The sequence below is a fragment of the Myxine glutinosa genome, chromosome 6 (assembly GCF_964187855.1).
Source record: "Myxine glutinosa chromosome 6, kmMyxGlut1.1, whole genome shotgun sequence".
Classification (NCBI taxonomy): domain Eukaryota; kingdom Metazoa; phylum Chordata; class Myxini; order Myxiniformes; family Myxinidae; genus Myxine; species Myxine glutinosa.
Window position 1 is genome coordinate 137,118,525 of NC_136266.1, and position 16,011 is coordinate 137,134,535.

At 51.1% G+C, this 16,011-nt stretch overlaps 1 protein-coding gene across 1 annotated transcript in view; it reads left to right on the top strand.

Annotated features, from left to right (window-relative positions):
• Positions 1-16,011, top strand: part of LOC137430349 (receptor tyrosine-protein kinase erbB-4-like) — a 724,268-nt gene that overhangs the window by 377,321 nt on the left and 330,936 nt on the right. The window contains exon 3 of the mRNA XM_068121152.2: positions 11,335-11,542. Within this exon, the coding sequence (XP_067977253.2) occupies positions 11,335-11,542 (208 nt within the window). The remainder of the gene's footprint in view (positions 1-11,334; positions 11,543-16,011) is intronic.

Here is a 16,011-nt window from a genome sequence, read left to right on the forward strand (position 1 = left end):
TTGTGTATCCCAATGAATTTCAATACTCCATGCTGATATGGCATTCTGAGAGAACAATTGAGCCTCTTCCAATGAACTCTGAAAGTATGATACTCCATGTTAAAATGGCAATGATGTTTTGGCTCCAAACTTGCCCCCAAGGAAGTCCATTTTACACATCTGCAATAGCTTCATGCAAAGTAGCCACCAGGTTACCAGTGAATTCAATCTCCTTCGAGCCAGTCATTCATGAAATACACACTCTATTTGCGTTAAAAAGAAATTTCCAGGCTCTCCATTCCAGTTGATCAATGGAATGTCTATGACCGAGGCTGTATGCACAGTACCAGCCAAGTCCAACTTGTAATTACTGATTGTGCTTTCTCTGGCCTTTTGTCCCTTCTGGGTCTCCTGTGCCCAAATATGAATGCTCGTGTAAGGGTCCTCTGTATCAATGCCACTTATTCCATAAGTTTGCCCACTGACCTCTTTACCTCTACTTTCTGCCTCCCTTATTGAAAAACCTAATTGCTATTTCCACAATACATCTGAGTCACTTGTTCAATGATTTTCTTAATTTATGCTATCGACACGACTCATTATTTGTCCCCCTTACCATATGGCTCTCAACTTTATTCACTCTTTCTTTCAATTTGTATGGGGATGTGACTGCAATCCGAAGCAACATAATCATGAATTCCAATTTGGCTTTTTACTCCCACCAATTATTTTCCCAATTTGCCAAGATGAATTTGCTGCCTATTTGTGACAACTGTGCATTAAACTCAGTTTTCAATTCATCAACACTCATGTGCAACATGTCCTTCAACTCATATTCCAGTTTAGAAAGTAATTTATTCATACTAGCTTTCATTTTAACATCGAATGTTTGTTAAATCCACCCATCGTATCTATTTTGCTTCTCTTGAGGCTTATCAGTTTGTTTTCAAGGTACTCATGTTACCATCTCTTTTAGCATCATACATGTTAGCCAAATACATTTTCATGGTACTCATGTTACCATCTCTTTTAGCATCATACATGTTAGCCAAATCAATTTTCATGGTACTCATATTACCATCTCTTTTAGCATCATACATGTTAGCCAAATCAGTTTACAAGGTACTCATGTTACCATCTCCTTTAGCATCATACATGTTCGCCAAATCAGTTTTGAAGGTACTCAAGCTACTACTCATTTGAGCCTTCAATAATTCTCTTTTCTCATTTTGACCTTTCTTGACCCTGCCCTGTATTCAATTATTTTATGTTGGTCATATAACTATTCAACATATACACAAGTACAGATACATTCAAAGTACCCCATGTACCCCCATGTACAAAGTACCCCCATGCCAAATAAATAACATATCCGCTAACGCGACATTGCCGGGATGCCTTCGGCACCCAGCAATGCCACCATGCAGCACATAGAGACAGACAGTATTGGGAGGGAGAGATGTACGATAATTAATTGATTGATTGATTGCGTAATTAAATAAAAAATAATTTTTGTAAAATAAATAATTTCTTAATAGCATACTATTATTAATAACATATTGGATAATAGCATACCTAAACCACCAGTGTTTCATCCAAACCTATAACTATATGAAAAGTAATTAATTGATTAATTGAAAGTTAAATAACAAATTGATTAATCAATAAATCAAAAATATCCTTTATAGCCACATCACTTAGTCATTGTCATGTCCAAATATCAGTCATTGTCATGTCTTCCTAACTCAACATGTGCCTGAGATAATGCCCAGAAGAGAAAGGAAATAAATAAGTGATTAATAAATCGATAATAATTAAGTAATCAATCAATTAATTGATTAATAAAAAAACAAAAAATACTTTGGCTTTTTTCCAAAACACCTGCTCAGTATTGTTCCCAAATTTCAGCTTACTAGCTCAAAAGATGCCTGCGATATCGCCTGGACAATCAAACAAACAAACAAGAAAGAAAGAAAGAAAGAAAGAAAGAAACCGGAGTGAAAACCGAGTACTCCCTTTCAGCACGGGTCATCGCCAGCCCCCCTTTGGTGCCCGGTGATGACTGCATGCAGCGCCTGAAGATGGCATAGGAAAGGAGCGGTGTACAATATATGTCGTAAGTAGAACCTTACTATCGTGAACCTTAGTGTCGACTGGAACTTCCTCCAACTAGCTTTTAATAGTACACACCTGTTGGTGCAACTCCTGATGCTCCATGGTTATTTAACACAACAACTTTCAAAACGAACAAATTGATTCAAGTTCTCACGGTCTCAAATTCCCTTTTTTAATACCATCCGACGATGTTGCTCTTCTGAGCTCCAATTGCCACATTATGGGATAAAATAAGACTTCAGACACAATGCAAAACTCCTGACCACCACGTGTCTCAAACCTTCAGGTGGAAGTTTGCAACAATCTCAGGGGAGGACTCAAAATTTGGCCTCAGATGGCCGATCGGGTCAAGCAGCTAACTGCTCTCTTAATCTCACCAAACAATGAGATTTTGAACCTTTTTGCACCACTGAAGAGAACGAGTAACACTAGCTTCATTATAAACTGCAAAATTATACAACTGTGCAGTGAGTGTTTTCAGAATCCAAGGGGATGCGTCACAGTATGTATTCTCACTGGTATTGTGGTGATGTAAGGATAAATTATTTATTTAAATTTGTATTTAAATAAATAATTCAACAAGATGATACTCTAAAAACGACAAAACAACAAGTAATTCAACAACAACAACAAAAACAAGATGACACTCTCCAAAAAACAGATGAGTGTTAAGGCTAAGAAAGGGAATAATTTACGCTTCGCAGATGTAGAAATTATTATGGAGTCATCACTGCTTGTGTCGTCTCCTCAACTTTTGTGGTCCAGTTTGATGTTGCCCCCAGAGCATATAGCTTGTGATGGTGGGTGTTGTAAAAATCAGAGTTACAACATTGGCTCAGTTCATGAGTTTAATCTCAATCGATCCCTAGCAATACCTGTAAAGAGAACCAGCGAACATCATATCAATATTCAGCATGCATCTGAATCAGTAATGGGTTTACAGATGAGCACAAGCAAGCCTTAAACAAAGTGGCGATACGTACCATCTATTTATGCACCTACGTAGCATATAGTAAATGTCTCAGGAATAATCATTGCGCTGAATGACCGAGTTCTTATAACAGCCACGTAGTGGACAGAAGACGCATGACACCTGGGTACAGACTTTAGACAGAATTTCATGACATTCTCCCCGGCGTTAAAACTACACTACCCCTAGGGGTGAAAAGCAAGCGGGATAGCAGTATAGAAAACGTCAGTTAGCACAAGAGTACATAGAGCAGCAATGCATGTCAGTCCAAGCCGTAGCGATCGGGGCGGCAAATTTCTCTTCCGGCGCGTGTTCGGTAAGCATCGGGAGCTTCAACCGCGAGACCAAATTCCCCCCGTTGGAATAACTGCCTATCTCGGGAGACGGTGGCGGCACCTCAGGGCCGAACGGATCGGGCGTGTGCGGGAGCGGAGTTGACGGTGAATTCCCCATCAACGGGTCCCCCGGGCTGAGTTCCGGCTGATCGGTATCCCCGCACGGAGCAAGATGACGCACCGAGACTGTAGACTCACGTCCATTTGGCAGCAGCACTCGAGCCTGCTCGGCATTGGCTTGGAGAATGTGAACCTTGTTGACAAGCGGGTCATATTTACTTTGACGAACCGTGTGTTTGAGGAACGCCGGTCCGAGCTCATTTAGCCAGCCCGGCAAAGGTCGAACAGCACCAGAACGGCGTGAGTAACGAAACAGACGATCGTGAGGAGTTTGATTAGTAGCGGTGCACAATAAATTCCTGATCGAGTTTAACGCCCCGTGTACCATCCAGGTCCATCGGTCCAGTCCTAGTCTGCGAGACTTAAGGCCCAGAGTAATGGCTTTCCATATAATGCCATTAAAACTTTCCACCTGACCGTTCGCCTGTGGCCTGTACGGAGTAGTATAGCTTGAAGCTATATTGCGCTGGAGCAAAAAGGTCCTAACATCCTGGGACAGAAACACAGCACCTCGATCAGTGTGTACGTAAGCCGGATTCCCGAACATGGCGAACAAAATCTGCAGACACCGGATAACCGTCGCAGCTGACATATCACTGCATGGGAAAGCAAAAGGGAATCTGGAGAACTCGTCAACTATCGTGAGAAGATAATGAGAGCTACCCGAGGCTGGTAGGCTAGGACTAACAGGTAGACATGAAGCCGGTAGAGGCCCTTTGAAGTCAATTGCCAATCTCTCCCACGGCCAAGTAGCCTGAATCACGTACCCATCGGTGGTCTGTAGAAACGAGGTTTGAGTTCGGCACAAACGGAACAAGTGTGACATAGCTACCGAATGTCCGCAACAGAGTAGGGCAAATTGCGACTTTGCACATAATTAGCGAAATGCGTCACTCCCGGATGACGCAATGTTTCATGAAGAACACGCACATCCTCAAAGGAGGTGAGATTCGCACACACCGAAGGTTGTGATAATGCGTCTGTGGCGAGATTATCCCGCCCTGGGCGATACTTAATAGTGTAGCAAAAATCGGCTAACTCTATCCGCCAGTGAGTGATCTTTTCGTTTTTAATGCGCTGAGCATGGCGCGTGTCGTACATGAAAGCGACACTTTGCTGATCAGTAATGACCTCAAAATGTTTGCCAAGCAAATATGGTCTCCAACGCCTAATAGACTCAACGATGGCATCGCCTCCTTCTCGACAGATGAGTGACGTTTCTCTGCGGAGGAGAGAGTCCTTGAAAAGAAGGCCACAGGTCGCCCCCCTTGAGAGAGCATAGCAGCTATCGCGTGGTCCGACGCATCGCTTTCCAAAACAAAGGGCGGGCTGTCATCGATAGACGACACTGCGGCGCCAGCTATGTCGGACTTCAGGCCATGGAAAGCGGCCTTGGCGGCATGACCCATGAGGAACACTTTGCAATCGACAAGTGGGCGGAGCTTCTCAGAAAAATTTTGGACCCACTTTGAATAATGTGCAAATAGTCCGAGGGCACGCTTCAACGAAGCGCGATCATGTGGCGGGGCCATGTCGTGCAAGGGTCGCAATCGCTCCTTGTCTGATGTGATAGTGCCCTGGGTCACGGTGTACCCCAGGAGATCTATCATTCGGGCGGAATAGCGACATTTAGCCTCATTCAGAGTTAGCCGATACTGGCACGCAACCTGGAGGAAACGCTGCAAATTAGCATCATGATGGGCCTGATCGTACCCACAAACCGTTAGATTGTCCAGGTAAACAAAGACATCAGTTAAGTGTTCCTCAGCGATTATGTCATATATGGCCCTTTGAAAGCATGCCACCCCGTTTGTGACCCCAAAAAGGAATAGAGTGAACTGGTACAACCTCTGTCCGGATTCAAACCCGGTGTAGATGCGATCGGCCTCCGCAATTGGGATCTGATGATACGTGCTTCGGAGATCTAATGTGCTGTATATCGAGTACTGTGCCACCTGCCGAACCAGGGAATCCAATCCAGGGACTGGGTAGGCGTCCAATTGCGTAAACCGATTAATCGTCTGCGAGTAGTCGATTACCATGCGTTTGCGATGATTTTCTGTCTGGACTACCAGAACTTGAGCCCTCGAAGGCGATCGACTAGGTTCGATTATACCCTCCTTTAGAAGTCGGCTAGTTTCCTCCGCTATAAATTGTGTGTCAGTCCGCGAGTATCGTCGCGATTTAACGGCACCCGGGGTGCAGACAGGAGTCAAATTTGGAAACAGCGACAGCGGATCAATTTCCATCCCGGCCAGAGCACACACAGAGAGAGTATTGTTACCACCAAATTCAATTTCTAACCATCCAGGTCGACGGAGAAAATCGTGACCTCGTAGTACTTCTGCACATAACATTGGTAAAACCATTAAATGCACATCCGGAAACATTCGGCCATTGATCACTAGCTTCAGCCAGCATTCGCCTTTGGTACGCAGCCAAAGAGCTTGGGAAGCCAGGAAAATCCTGCGCGTTGTCCCGAGAATTGGCCAGCCATGCTTCTGGACGAGCCGCAAGTCAACATAGCTGTCAGTAGAGCCCGTGTCGATCAAGGCGTCGACCATCTGTCCCTCAATCATGACTGGAATAAGAGCGTTGGACAACCCGGTGGCCCTGTAGTTGTCGAAACATCCAGAGGTGGCGATCGAGCCACGCGTGCGGGTCGGACGCCAGCTAGTGTCGAACGTGGTGCGGATCGCCCCTCGGGCAATGAAAGAGTTCCCGTAAATGGCGTTTATGCAGTGCGAGGCCTGCGCGGGGGGATCCCAGTCAAGGGCGCTCGACGGCGCCTCGCAGGCTGCGGGTGGATCCGAGTCAAGGTCGCGTGAGATGCCGATTGTGCCCCGGACTGTGCGAAAAGCACGGACAATGTCGAGCAAGTTCGCCGGCACCTGTGTTGATCGGCATACCTTTGAAAAATGACCTTTCCATGAGCACGAATGGCATGTGTCTTCGCGCGCGGGGCAAACTGTTCTCAAATGATTTCGATTTCCACAAAAATAGCACTTGGCGTTACTCCCGGCAGATGGGGTCGCGGCAGCAGCGGCTGTCACGCTCGGGCCCGAAGCCTCGAGAGTGTCCTTTGTCCCCGATTCCAGCGGAGGTTCAGCATCCGCTCGCTCCGCTGCCTCAGCCCTCTCCGGTCGCTCACTGGTTAGCCCCGCAGTGACGTACGGGCGATCGTATGCCTCCGATTGTGTCTGCGCCTCGTAGTAAACGAGCGCCAACTTAGGAGCTGTCTGAAGAGTTAGGTCGGTAGTTTCCAGCAATCTTTGACGTATTATCGGCAAGTGTATCCCGGAAACAAATGAATCTCTCATTAAATCGTCACAGACCTGTTCATGGGACCTAGGTTCACCTGTACAGTCCTTTGCTAATCGGCGGAGGTCCTGAATGAAGTGGTCGATGGACTCCGAAGGGTCCGGTCATCGTGAAGAGAGCAGGTATCGGGTGTAAACCACGCTTCGAGTCTTGATGTAGATTCGACATAGTTCAGCTTCAGCTTCAGCAGTAGCGTATGTGACGCACTGAGAAATGTACTGATAAACAGAATGTGAGATGCGAGAGTTAAGAACTGCGAGCTTGGTCTCATCTGTGAGATCAGCTTGGGGCCCCAGGTAACTTGTCAGCAGTCAAAGCCAGTGCTGGAGCTGGGCAGCCGATTCCGATGCTTGAGGATCCGCTCCGAAGATCGGGACGAGAATCAGCTTATCGTTGTGCCGGCGAATGTTTGATATGTTCGTTCGAATGCCGATATGTTCATCATATCGTTGTCGATCAAGACAAGAGACGATTGAGATTAATTGTTGTAAAATCAGAGTTACAACATTGGCTCAGTTCATGAGTTTAATTTCAATCGATCCCAAGCAATACTTGTAAAGAGAACCAGCGATCATCATATCAATATTCAGCATGCATCTGAATCAGTAATGGGTTTACAGATGAGCACAAGCAAGCCTTAAACCAAGTGGCGATACGGACCATCTATTTATGCACCTACGTAGCATACAGTAAATGTCTCAGGAATAATCATTGCGCTGAATGACCGAGTTCTTATAACGGCCGCGTAGTGGACAGAAGACTATGTACAGGGCTATGTACAGATATGCCATGCATCTATTTTTTCACGCGTGACCCCACATCACGTGACCTCATCTGAGCTCTACGGTTATTCTTTGTGGATCTGGGTGTCCCAGTTCGTCTTCGAAACCGATGGCGGCCCACAATTGGCATCCTATGAATTACGAAAATTAATGGACCGTTGGGGAGTTAACCATGGCTTCTCCACACCACACCTTCCACGATCGAATGGACATGCAGAAGCAGCGGTCAAAGCCATTAAGACACTGGTCGCTAAGACTACACACAACAGCAATCTCGACGATGATACATTTTGCCGCGGCTTGCTCGAATGACGAAACATGCCACAAACATCTGGAACTTCACCAGCTCAAATTATCTTCGGGCATCCAACACGTACTGCTGTCCCTGGACATCAGCGCACTTTTGCACCCGAGTGGCAGATGGCTGCTGCCGAGTGTGATGCGAAAGCCGCCGAGATACTGGTGAAAACCAGCACGCATTACGACCGATCGCCCAAACCTCTCATGCCATTTCGTGTCGGCACCGAGGTGTTGATACAAGATCCACAGACGAGGCATTGGCGTTGGGATAAGACGGGTGTGGTCATCGGTGTTGGACATCGCTGGGACTATCATGTGAAACTGCCGTGGGCTTATCACTCTGTCACAGCCCACGCGATCACCGGGCACCTACGCAACTCCATTTGTAAATTGTTATGCATGAACTGTTGCCCTATATTGCTTTGTGTTCTTGTCACCACACGTATGGTTATGGGCAGGGATGGTATAGTATGTACTCATGCTGATTGATTTTATTGATGGTCGTATGTACTCATGCATGTTGATCGATTTGGGGGACTGTCACCTCTTGGAAACCTCCTCCATATGTCGTCGGTTTGAACAGAAGGGGAGATGTTGGATACTGCAAAACCCTTTGGTATTACACATGACGTATGATGTAAACCTGTTTCCGTTTCCGGGTAGGTGGAGTCTGCTGCTCGATGATGCCGAACAGCCCAAGGCTTGCGTGTTCAGTCACTGTGTTGTTTGAATAAACTCAGATGTTCATCTCTACCTCCTTGAACTTTTAACACCTACAATCTCCTCCGCCCCACATACTCTGATTTCCCCAGGCTCAGGATTTCACCAGGATTTCCACTCAGACTATATAGTATATACTTCCCCAATCCCCACATACTCAGATTTTCCCGGGTGTAGAACAGGTATCTCAGGTAGTCTTGTATATAAAGCTGAGTTCGTCTGTGGCTTGGTCTGTTGGTCATAAGAGCCGCCCATTCCCATTCTACAGGCCCCGCCTCCCCTACTCTCCCCAAAAACCACAAGCACCGCCTTTTAAATAAGCCACGCCTTTCTCTCCAACAGCCCAGAAACCGCCGGTCGCCATATGAAGCTGCGTTACATCTTGAGACGTCAAACGCAGTTACTTTCTGTCTGCTGGACACAGTGACGTGTCGCTTATAAACTCAATTATTGCTCACCAGAATTTGCGAGGCATTGCAATGACTGGTACAAGCCAAATGATGTTTGCTTGCATGCGAGGTATGTAAAAAAGACGTCACTACACATGACGTCATCACGCAGCGATGTTTTTCTTTGTTTAAAAAAAAATATATATATATTTTTACATACCTCGTACGAAGTGTCTCAACGTTTTGAGAATCAAATAAGGCCGACAGTGTCAATTTAAAAGTATGGCTGCTGTTCCCTGTGCTTCAGCAATGGGATCTTAACTTTTGAGTAATCCACAGACTGTCGACAAAAGGAATTTGTGTGCACATTGTATTTGTTTTGACCATATCAACTCCGTGGATCAATAATGGTGAATCGTTGATAGATTAATCCATCCTCCTATTCTATTGGCTAATGGGTGCCACCTGTATCAACCAATGAGCATTGAGCTTATTATTCTGTACTTATAAAACGTGTTTTCTGTTATTGATTCGTTCTGTTTGCATTTTTCCCTGATGAGAGCAACCCGGAAAGCTTTTGAATGGCCCTTTTATTGTTGAAATGTTGGTTTAAAGGGGAACGGATGGGGGAGTGAGTGTACAGTACAGCGACATGTGTTGAGGCTTCACTCTCTTCTCTCCCCCCCCTTTTCTCCCCCCCCCCTTTTCTCCCCCCCCCCTTTTATCCCCCCCCTTTTCTCCCCCCCCCCTTTTCTCCCCCCCCCTCTCTCTCCTCCCATATCGTCTTCCCTCTTCCATCCCTCTACCTCCGGACCCCAACTGAATGCCTCTCTCTCTCTCTCTCTCTCTCTCTCTCCCTCCCTCCCTCTCTCTCTCTCTCTCTCTCTCTCTCTCTCTCTCTCTCTCTCTCTCTCTGTCTCTGTCTCTCTCTCTCCCACACGCCTGTCTCACCTCCACCCTCGCTGTCTCTCCTCCATCCTCTATGTTTCCCCCCTCTCTGTCTCTCGCCCACCCCCTCTGTCTCTCCCCCATCCTCTCTGTCTCATATCCATTACTCTCTGTCTCTCCACTCCTCTCTCTCTCTCCCTCTCTCTCCTCTCTCTCCTCTCTCCTCTCTCCCCTCTCTCCTCTCTCTCTCCTCTCTCTGTCTCTCCTCTCTCTCTCCTCTCTCGCTCCTCTTTGTCCTCTCTCTCCCCTCTCTCTCCTCTTTGTCCTCTCTCTCTCCTCTCTCCTCTCTCTCTCCTCTTTGTCCTCTCTCCCTCCTCTCTCTCCTCTCCTTCCTCTCTCAATATTCCCATCAGCAAAGCGACCCTGCATTGACCGGCAACGCCGGCTAGTCGGTTGTACCTCGGCTAGTCGGTTTATAAGTTTGTATATTGGTAGATTTTTTAAGGATTTGTGTTATGTGTATATTGAATGTCTGTGCCATCCATACATAGGAAGTGCATCCAATTTCATGATGAAGACCAATGGCTGGGGCATGGTCAAATTATTCATTTAAAGTTACATTCCAGTTAAACTTTGTTAATGCTTTGGATGCAGTTATTAACCAAGTTTTATGGAGGAAAGGTATTCCGCCCAATTAGCATTGAGAATGGGCATCGCCTTCTGTTACTGTTAAGAAATGTGATGAAGAGAAATTTCATTCCATTATATTTTGAGACAAAATAATTGTTTGATGAGTTAATGCTAAGTTGTTTAAGGAGTTGAGCTGAGATGATTGAAGGAATTAACATGGATAATAATAATTGTTATTATTTTAACCTTATCCTGTGCATTGCCAAGACCCACGGCCCATGTTCATGTGAGGTAATCTGGTAAGGTTGTACAACAGTAGAAACCCTATTTACCTGCTCTCACATTTTCCCATCAATCATTAGTCGGTTTCAAATGAGCTACAAATACACATTGTTCAACTTTTCAAAGATGACTCGAGTCATTTGCAGGGGGAGTTGCTTATGGTTCCTTGGGATTTTGAATCGATGCCTCAGCTCAGGAGGCCAACAAAAAGCTTTCTCCTAATCAGAGAAAGTTAGGCATAAGAAAACCCAATAGGGGAATGCTGGAATGCCAATGAAAGACCAACTCGGCCTCATTACCATTTTCTTTACCTTGTCCTTCCATACTCTTCCAAAGCTACAGCAGGAGATTAATGCCTGTGGTTGTTAACACAATAATACAAAGATGTTGACATTTTGCATTGTTCAAATTTCGTCCGCCCATTCATGGCATGACGTAAGAATGTATCCTACAGTGAACCCACAACCCTATCCCATCGTCTTCTTCCAACCACCCACCCACAGTCGATTCGTGAAGTTTCGGGCTATGTTCTCATTAGCCTCAACGAGTTTGACTTCTTGCCGCTGGAAAACTTGCGTATCATCCGTGGAACCAAGCTGTTCAATGGCATGTATGCCCTCTCCGTCTTTGTTAACTACCACAAAAGCTCGCGTCTGCGTCGTCGACGCCCTCGCAGTGGCCTCAAAGAACTCCGTCTGCGCAGTCTCACAGGTGGGCCCTCTCACATTTGTAGAATGATCTCAGGAAAAGCAATGAAGAAAACGTGTGTGTGTGTGTGTGTGTGTGTGTGTGTGTGTGTGTGTGTGTGTGTGTGTGTGTGTGTGTGTGTGTGTGTGTGTGTGTGTGTGTGTGTGTGTGTGTGTGTGTGTGTGTGTGTGTGTGTGTGTGTGTGTGTGTGTGTGTGTGTGTGTGTGTGTGTGTGTGTGTGTTCCAATGAATACACAAGTGAATTAATGTGCACAAATTAATCATTGCAGAGTGACCACATATTGCAAGTTTTATCTTTGTTTGAAAAGCATAATACTGTTCTGTTAATTGTGCTTCTTTCCTTTTTCCAATGAGCATTTGATAAGTGTAAACTTAGAGATTTTGGCTTGAAAACAAAAAGAAAGATGCTGACTTCATGGCACAGTGATTCTTGCATTTTATTCCCTCCCAAGATGGAAAACCTGTATTTTAGTGGTTGTGGTTGTTCGTCAGTGCTTTATATTGTGGCGGACACAAAAGCCCACTGGCGTGGTGACATCATTCCACGCACCAAGTGGGCGGTGGCCACGTCCGAGGGGTAGGCGTGGCCTCATGAGAGACACCGGGCGCCCAGCCCGGAGCGGTACAGTGTTACAGTGTAGTCTTGAATAAAGGCGTTTATATGTTACCGCTTGTCCGCTTCCTCCTTGCTCACAAGCAGCGCGCGTAACGCCGCGCTTTATTGGTGACCCTCGACGTTGGATCTGCCGGAGCGATCCTTCCACACGCGACGCCATCGCCATGGCCGCCTTCGTCAAACTTCCGGAATTTTGGGAGGCTCAGGCCGAAGTCTGGTTCGTCCAGGCCGAAGCCCAATTTCAGCTTCGGCACCTCACCGGCGATGACACGCGCTACTGCCACGTCGTCGCCTCCCTCGGGCCCGGCACGGCCGCTCGAGTTGTGTCCGTCCTTCGCCACCCACCGGACGGCCACAAGTACGAGGCACTCAAGCGGCTACTCCTAGCCACGTTCAGACTCACGGACGACGCACGGGCCGACCGCCTCCTGGATCTCCCCGAGCTCGGTGAGACGCGCCCGTCGGTCCGAATGGACCATATGCTGTCACTGTTGGGCGACGAAGCCCCCGGTTCGCTATTCCGGGCGCTTTTCCGTCGCCAACTTCCAGCGCAGGTTCGCCTCGCGTTGGCCGGGACCGGGCTAACGGAACCCCGAGCATTGGCGGCCGAGGCGGACAAGTACTTCGCCGCTTCGGACACGCGGGCGAGCGTTGGCGTGGCCGTCACGGCCTTCGACGCTGCTGTTCCACAGCATCATCTTCTACAGCACGCTGTGGTTCAGCAGCATGCTGATACGCACCTCGTGAACGCCGCCACGCCCCGCCCACCGCCGCGGCGAAAACCGCCACCGCGGGGAAACCCGTCGACTCCACCGGCCTGGCGGAGCCAGCCGCGCTCCTCCAGCTCCACCACCTGGTGCTGGTTCCACGCCAAGTTCGGCCACGAAGCTCGGCGGTGTCATCCGCCGTGCTCCTTCAACGGGTCGGGAAACGCCCGGGCCGGCGCTCAATTGTGGCGATGAGCGCCGGCCGTTCGAGCAGCCTGCTGTTCATAACGGACACCTTCTCCGGGCGCCGTTACCTGTGCGACACGGGAGCACAGGTGAGTGTCATTCCCGCCGGCATGTCAGACAAGCACGCCGCGGGTGGGGGCCCCGCGCTGCTTGCCGCGAACGGGACGCCCATCCGTACGTACGGAAAACGCTGCCTCTCTCTGCGGTTTGGAGGGCAGGTTTTCCGATGGACGTTCGTCACCGCCGACGTGCCCATGGCACTGCTTGGCGCGGACTTCCTGTGCGCTAATGGGCTCCTGGTCGACGTCAAGCGCAGACGGCTTGTCCAGGCCGAGACGTTCAGCTCGCTCGCATGTGCGTTGCCCAGCTCAACGAGCGGCTTGCCAAGCGGCTTGCCGAACGATTCGGTTCCGGCCACGTTGGTCTGTACGCTTCCGGCAGCGGACGCATTCACCCGCCTCCTCGCCGGTTTCCCGGCCCTCACGCGGCCCACCTTCTCGGCGGGGGCCGTCAAGCACGGGGTGGCCCATCACATCCCCACCGTCGGGCCACCGGTCTACGCCCGGGCACGCCGCCTCGAGCCGACGAAGCTGGCGGTGGCAAAAGCGGAGTTCGCTACCCTGGAGCGACTCGGCATCGTTCGGCGCTCAGAGAGCGCTTGGGCGTCGCCGCTGCACATCGTGCCGAAGCCCGGCGGGGGATGGCGACCGTGCGGGGACTATCGCTGTCTCAATGACGCCACGACTCCCGACCGCTACCCCGTCCCCCACATTCAGGACTTTTCCGCCCGTTTGGCGGGCAGGTCCTTCTTCTCGAAGGTGGACCTCATACGCGGCTACCATCAGGTCCCCGTCAGGCCGGAGGACGTCCCGAAGACGGTGGTCATCATGCCATTCGGACTCTTCGAGTTCCTGCGCATGCCCTTCGGTCTGAAGAATGCGGCTCAGGCGTTCCAGCGACTGATGGACAGCGTCCTGCGCGACTTGGATTTTGTCTACGTCTACCTGGACGATATCCTCGTCGCCAGCGCGTCCCGCGAAGAGCACCTACGCCACCTCCGCACGCTCTTCGAACGCCTGGGCCAGCATGGCCTGATTGTGAACCCCGCAAAGTGCCGGTTCGGCGCCGCCACAATCGATTTTCTGGGGCACCGTGTCACCAGGCACGGAGCCGTCCCCCTGCCGGCCAAGGTGGAGGCGGTGAAGGGGTTTCCGCGCCCCCGCACGATCAGAGGGCTGCAGGAGTTCCTGGGCATGGTGAACTTTTACCATCGGTTCCTGCCCCGTATCGCCCAGCTCCTGCGCCCCCTGCACGAAGCTCTCCGAGGTAAGCCGGGCAAAGGCGACGTTACCTGGACCGAGCAGATGCACACGGCGTTCACGGGCGCGAAGCTCGCCTTGGCTAACGCCACCATGCTCGCGCACCCGGCGCCCGATGCACCGATCGCCCTCACCACCGATGCCTCGGACTACGCGGTGGGCGCGGTGCACGAGCAATGGGTGCGTGGAGCTTGGCAACCGCTGGCGTTCTTTAGCCGGCAGCTTCGCCCGCCCGAACGCCGTTACAGTACCTTCGACCGCGAGTTGCTCGGACTTCACTTGGCGGTCAGGCACTTCCGCCATCTGCTCGAGGGCCGGGCGTTCACTGCCTTCGTCGACCACAAGCCGCTGATCTTCGCGATGGGCAAGGTCACCGAGCCGTGGTCGGCCCGGCAGCAGCGTCACCTCTCGGCCGTGTCCGAGTACACGACGGACATCCAGCACGTCGCGGGGAAGGACAACCCGGTGGCGGATTGCCTTTCCCGGGCCGTCGCCCACGCAGTCCACCTCGGCATCGACTATGCCCGGATGGCAGCGGACCAGGCCGCTGACCCCGACGTCCAGGCCTTGCGGACCGCCGTCACGGGCCTCCGCGTCACCGAGGTGCCGTTCGACGGCGCGGGCGCGGCCCTCTTGTGCGACGTCTCCCTCGGGCGTCCTCGCCCCATTGTGCCCGCGGGCTGGCAGCGCCAGGTGTTTGACGCCATCCACGGCCTGTCCCACCCGGGCGCGAGGGCCTCCCAAAGGCTGATCGCCGACAAGTTCGTCTGGCATGGCCTCCGGAAGGCCGTCCGCGGCTGGGCCAGGACATGCCTCGCGTGCCAGCGCGCCAAGGTGCACCGGCACACCCAGGCCCCGTTGGCCCCGTTCACGGTGCCGGAACGCCGGTTTGACCACGTCCACGTGGACCTGGTGGGACCTCTGCCCCCCTCGCGGGGTTTCACCCACGTCCTCACCATGGTGGACCGCACCACCCGGTGGCCGGAGGCCGTGCCCTTGGCGTCGACAACGGCGGCCGATGTCGCGCAGGCTTTCATCGCCACCTGGGTCGCCAGGTTCGGCGCCCCCTCAGACATCTCATCCGACCGCGGCCCCCAGTTCACCTCGGAGCTCTGGGGGGCGGTTGCGCAGGGGCTCGGGGTCCGGCTGCACCGAACCACGGCCTACCACCCCCAGGCTAACGGCCTGTGTGAGCGATTTCACCGCTCATTGAAGGCCGCGCTCCGGGCCACCCTCCGCGACGGCGGCTGGGTCGACAGGCTCCCCTGGGTCCTGCTGGGCCTCCGGACGGCGCCCAAGGAGGACCTGCGCGCATCCGCGGCGGAGTTGGTCTTCGGGCAACCGCTGCGGGTGCCGGGCGAGTTCCTCCCCGACTCCACGGCACCATGGTCCGCGGCACAGCAGCGCTCCGCTCTGCAAGAGACCGCCCAGAGGTTCGCCCCGGTGCCAACGGCATGCCACGGGCACCCACCGACGCACGTCGCCCCGGAGCTTCGCACGGCGGAGTACGTCTTCGTCCGCCACGATGCCCATCGGACACCACTGCGGCCCCCGTACGACGGGCCTTTCCGCGTGCTGGAGACC